At 37.3% G+C, this 5358-nt stretch overlaps 1 protein-coding gene across 1 annotated transcript in view; it reads left to right on the top strand.

Annotated features, from left to right (window-relative positions):
* The first annotated feature begins 1220 nt into the window (after positions 1 to 1220).
* The window catches only part of LOC106872172 (mitochondrial amidoxime reducing component 2), a 12615-nt gene continuing 8477 nt past the window's right edge, over positions 1221 to 5358 (top strand). The window contains exons 1-3 of the mRNA XM_014919061.2: positions 1221 to 1695; positions 3287 to 3466; positions 4725 to 4887. Coding sequence (XP_014774547.1) covers positions 1427 to 1695; positions 3287 to 3466; positions 4725 to 4887 — 612 coding nt within the window. The 5' untranslated portion in view covers positions 1221 to 1426. The remainder of the gene's footprint in view (positions 1696 to 3286; positions 3467 to 4724; positions 4888 to 5358) is intronic.

Below are 5358 nucleotides of genomic sequence, written 5' to 3'. Positions count from 1 at the left end.
TGAAGTATTTCGTGTTGCAAGACACGAAATTGTGATGTTGTAGGAGAGAAATGTGTCCGCATGGATGATAGCTTACTTGCACTAAACGAGGCTGCAAAGAGAGAGGTTTGGAGACGCCATTATGAAAGGTTGCATAAAATATCACCACAAGTTATTCTGATGCTTCCAAATGCATTGATACAAAATGAAACTTTCAGAAAGAACAAATGGCAGCATTTTTGAGTGGAATTCAGAAATTTAAATACAATTGCATTAAAGGATTAACCTATATGACCTGATTGTGGAAAGGTACATGTTCCTTTCAGAATTGGTAAATGTTCCTTCGCTTTTTAGGGTTAGTAGCTCCATTTTCGTTCTTCTCCTTTGTTTTCTCTGTTTCACACTTCTATCTCTCTTTTATTTCCTCAGTGTGGTCTACAATTTTTCTTCCTCTGCTTGTGCTTTCTCTTGCTGTGGCTGTGTGAACTCATATAGGGGGCATTTGGTCTTCATATAACCTCTCTCCCAGCATATATAACAATTTGGTTTTCTTCCCTCGACTACGACATTTAACGTTTTCTCGTCCTCCACTTCTATCTGGTAGGGAATTCTTTCTGTCCTCGAATGTGGCAAAAAGCCACATTTCGAGTCCAAATCCCCACCATTTGCACACTTTTGATTTCGCCACTGGTCCCAGTTCCGGCTCCATCAAATTCCTGCTTCTGGTCACCTCCCCCATATCCAACTTGATTAACTTGGTTTCCAGCGGCACTGGCCTCCTCACCGCAGTGGCCCTGGCACAGCTCTCCATACTGGAGACACTACCACCTGCCATAGCTGGGAAAAAATGCAGCAGCTCACGTGAAACGCAACCGTAATAATTCCACAAAAATCACAATTATTCACCGAGACAGCTTTCACAAAGTAACACAACCGTATTCACAGAGCCGTTATACCGCGAAGCAGTTCGACCGGCGTGCTAACGTTTCTGCAAGCTCGCCGCCTTCCAGTCTTTCAATATTAATTATATAATCACAGTGCCAATATATTGCTTCACAGACAGCAAGCATTGTGTGTGTGTACAAGCACTACACGTATATATATGTGAGTGTGTGTGGTTAGATATATATATATATTTCACTTGTTTTACAAACATTTGGAGGTTCTTTCCTATAACAAGGTCATTTTAAAGCAAGGGAGTTAATAGGAAAACGAATTGGCTGTAAAATTAGAGTAACCGCCCTTGATTTCGTCACTGTTACATTTCCCCGACCGTGTCATTTGATAAACGGTCAACATTCCATGATGACTGGATGTCATTCAAGCATTTCACGTGGTAATTTTCTTTCGTCTGGCAAATTTTAGGAGATTACCAACTTTAGTCACATTACTAGTGACGTGAACTGCCTGGAGACATATTTTGAGGGAAAATAAGCAATAATACATAATGGGAGAAAGTTTAGTTGATCAAATGTGGCATCTGTTACTTAGTTTGTCAGAAGACAATTCTGCCCGTGTAATGGCATCGTTGATAGCGGGTTCTTTTTTCAAACATTGTATATCGATCTGGTTCCATCGAAATCGATGTAATTATTTTGTTACTGTAGGAAGGGTGTCTGCTATATTTTGTTACCCGGTGAAATCTTGTCGTTGGTTGTCCGTCGAAAGGGCGTGGTGTACCCGTTTGGGGATTTCTTACAAAGACGTCGGTGACAGGTAAATCATTTCTTTCTCTCTTCACTTTTCCCCCCTGCAATATATACATATCGAACCTCAGCTAAACACCAACTTACGATCTCGCTCTTTTATTGAGGATAAACTCCGTTTACGGAATCAACATCTGTGAGTCATTGTCTAAGGTGAAAACAAGAAAAATATTATCTAAGTTGCCCTACTTCTATGTTTTCTCCGAAAATCTTAATCTTAAATTGTATTTATATACTTAATATATAAGCCATACGGGTATTTATTACGTTAATTGCCTCCAATTTAAAGATTACACGCACGTATACATACGTACGTTTGCCGATCAGAATTAATTCGAGGCTTAGTGAAAAAGAAAAAATATTAGAGCAGTGTATCGAGTCTACTCGTAACTTCATAGCCTTTTGGTTTAATCTTTTCTTTTCTGTTTTTTTTTTTCTAATGTCAACATTTATCTTGTTTTGTACTTTTCGAATGAAGTCCCATGTGATATTTTTTCTGCACCGAATTTCATTCCCTTGTCGCTTTTGCTGTTAGAAACACAGTGAGTCAGTAACTGCTCTGATAGAAATCTGTAATCAACCGAACTGTTGTTCACTAATTGCAATATTCGAAATCTCAGTACCTGTTATAGATAGATAATTATTTTATCAAACTTAGAAGAGTGAAAAACAAGCCCGAAGCGAGATGTAAACTCAAAACCAAGTCGAATTATAAACACTGTAAAGCATTCTTCCCAATATTCCGTCCATTCTACAATTCTTTTTGATGATATCAATAATGTTCTGAATATTCTGCAAAATATTCCCCCCTTTCAAATTTGCTGGTCTTCTGCTTAAACCCGAAACAGTTGTTCTCATTACGGCAACAAATTGACCGAATCGTTTACCAGGCAAGATGCATGGAGGAATTTCGTTCAAATTCTGCTGAAGTTGACTTTGATTTTCGTTCATTCGAGGTCGATAAAAAAAAGTACCAGTTGATCACTGGAGTCGATGTAACCTAGTTACTCCCTCCCCCACCCCAAAAAACCTGCTGGCCTTGTGCCGGAATTTGAAACCATATGGCAGCAATTCTTAGCACACTGGACAAAATGCTTTGCAACATTTTGTCTGTCTTTATGTTCTAAGTTGGAATTCTGCCGGGGTTGACTTTGCCTTTCTTCTTTTCAAGGGTCAATAAAATAAGGACCAATTAAGCACTGGGGTTGATGTAACCGACTTGTCACCACCACCACCACAAAACGTTAGGCCTTGTACCTAGAATAGAAAGGGTTGTTAATAATAATAATAATTATTATTAGAACTTGGTGAGCTGAACGAAATGCTTAGCAGTATTTTACCCATCACTACATTCTGAGTTCAAATTCTGCCAAGGTCGACTTAACCCTTCATCCTTTCGAGGTCAATGTAATTGACTATCCCCATCCCTCAAATTTCAGGTCTTGTGCTTTTAGTAGAAACGATTATCATTATTATTATTATTATTATTATTATTATCATTATCTGGATGATGAAAATCCAATTTTAGAAAAATACATATGATTATTTTATTTATCTATTTGTTTGTTTTTTACCTTTCTGTTCAATAACTTTGTTTCCAGGCAGTGGATGTTTGTACGTCCCAACAATGCCTTCCTGTCTCAGCGGCAAGAACCAAAAATGTCTCTGATCACGCCTAATGTGGATGATGAAGATTACTTACAGCTTGATGCACCAGAAATGAAACCTTTATGCTTATCAAAGAAACCTAAGAATCAAAATAAAAACATAATTTCATGCAGGTATAAGTTTATATTTTTTAATGCTTCTCTTTTTGATATTGTGAAAAATATATTTTGAATGATCCATATCTCCTTCTCATGTTGTTTTGGCTTGCAAGACAGTTTGATTAATATTTCAATTAATATTCTTCTTCTTCTTCTCTGTTTGTTCTTTGAATGCTTTACTCTAAGAGTATTATAATTGACATTGATTTATGATGCTGGAAACAGAATATTTTATGTATTCTGTAATTATACATACATCTACATAATTGTGGAGCATTATACATCGAACTTGTTATTCAAAGCATGGCATATTCACAGATCAATGAACAAGAAACATATCAAAGTAAAATAAATATATGTTTATAATATAAATATAACCAGTTATTATAATATAAATAGTATTGATTATACATATAACATATACAATATATAATATACATATATGGATAATGGCTGACAGCTTGTAAACAAATATAAGCATCACTGACAAAAAAAGATACCTGTGTAAAATTTTAGGTCCAATAAGGCTTGCACAACACCTCATTGACCCTCTCCATCCTATTGATATGACTCAAAGACAAGCTAAGGTAAGGCATTTAATGCCAATATGGGTCACAGGCTCAGGAATGTAGGACCGCCATGATCTCATGAGCAAACAAAAGCTCCTCAAAATGTCCAATGCCATTCCCTGCATATCTAGTTTTATATCAGAGTGACCTTCCCCTAGAGGCACGCTTTAACAAAAGTTGAGGGTTGCTTTGCCCCCAATGGTCTTCCAGCATGTTAAACACCAACCTAGAATTTCTGAGTGCCTGTGCTATTTGCAAGATTGTCATTGAACCTTCACAGAGTTCATTTGTCCTTTTGACAGGCCTTATTTCTAGTCTTGCTGGGTTTTTGCAGCAGCCCTCTTTACCAAGCTAACCCAGTGAGGCTGCCAGTTTAGTTGCTGATGCCCCAACTGGGCATCAGGTTGTACTGGATTCTATGTTACCAGCTGTACTCAACCTGTTAGGTTAAAGATAACCCTGACATCTTCATGTAATAATTCAAAGAAGAATAAGAATAAAATGGTTTTGAATGGTCATTGGAAGTGCTGAGAGTCCAGCTCTCAATTCTGTAATGTTTCTTAGGTTCTTGGCTGCTTAGAACAGTGAGCTTTGCCTCTACACGGCACTCATTTGCAACTATGTGAAGTGACCCATTGGTATTTTGCCAGTTAATGTTATTATTGTCATAATTCAAAATATTTTTTGTTTTTTTTCCATTGCAGTGTGTGGGGTAACAAAATCAGTGGCCAGGACTGTGGTGATGAAGCTGCTACATGGATATGTGACTATCTACAGAAAGATGGCTATCGTATGGTATATTCAGGGGATGATTTGGAAAAAAGATACGTCAAACCTAAGCAATATTCACCAATACAAACTGCACAGGTTTTCACTATTTTCACTTTATATATTTTTTTTTGTCATATCATAAAAATGTTTTGTTTCTTTTACAAAGCTGACTTGGGTTGGACAGGTCTGCAGTATTACATATTACCATCACAAGCACAAGTGTGGTAAGAGGTTTGCTTCCCAACCACATGGTTCTGGGTTCAGCCCTACTGTGTGGCACCTTGGGCAAGTGTCTTTTACTATAAGCTCAGGCTATCTAAAGCCTTGTAAATGGATTTGGTAGACAAAACCTTAAAGAAAACCATCATATATATACATATATATATATATATATATATAAGTAGATCCATAGTCAAAAGTATTTCATCCAAGATGAACCAAAGCCTTGTGAGTGGATTTGGTAGACGGAAACTAAAAGACGCCCGTCCACCCTTCAAACATTGGGCAATAATCTCCACTTGCGAAGACCTGTTGAGGCAAGTGAAATCATTGTTGTGGCTGATGACA

The sequence above is a fragment of the Octopus bimaculoides genome, chromosome 17 (assembly GCF_001194135.2).
Source record: "Octopus bimaculoides isolate UCB-OBI-ISO-001 chromosome 17, ASM119413v2, whole genome shotgun sequence".
Classification (NCBI taxonomy): domain Eukaryota; kingdom Metazoa; phylum Mollusca; class Cephalopoda; order Octopoda; family Octopodidae; genus Octopus; species Octopus bimaculoides.
Note: the sequence above shows the minus strand (reverse complement) of the source record. Positions and strands in the feature narration are given on the sequence as shown.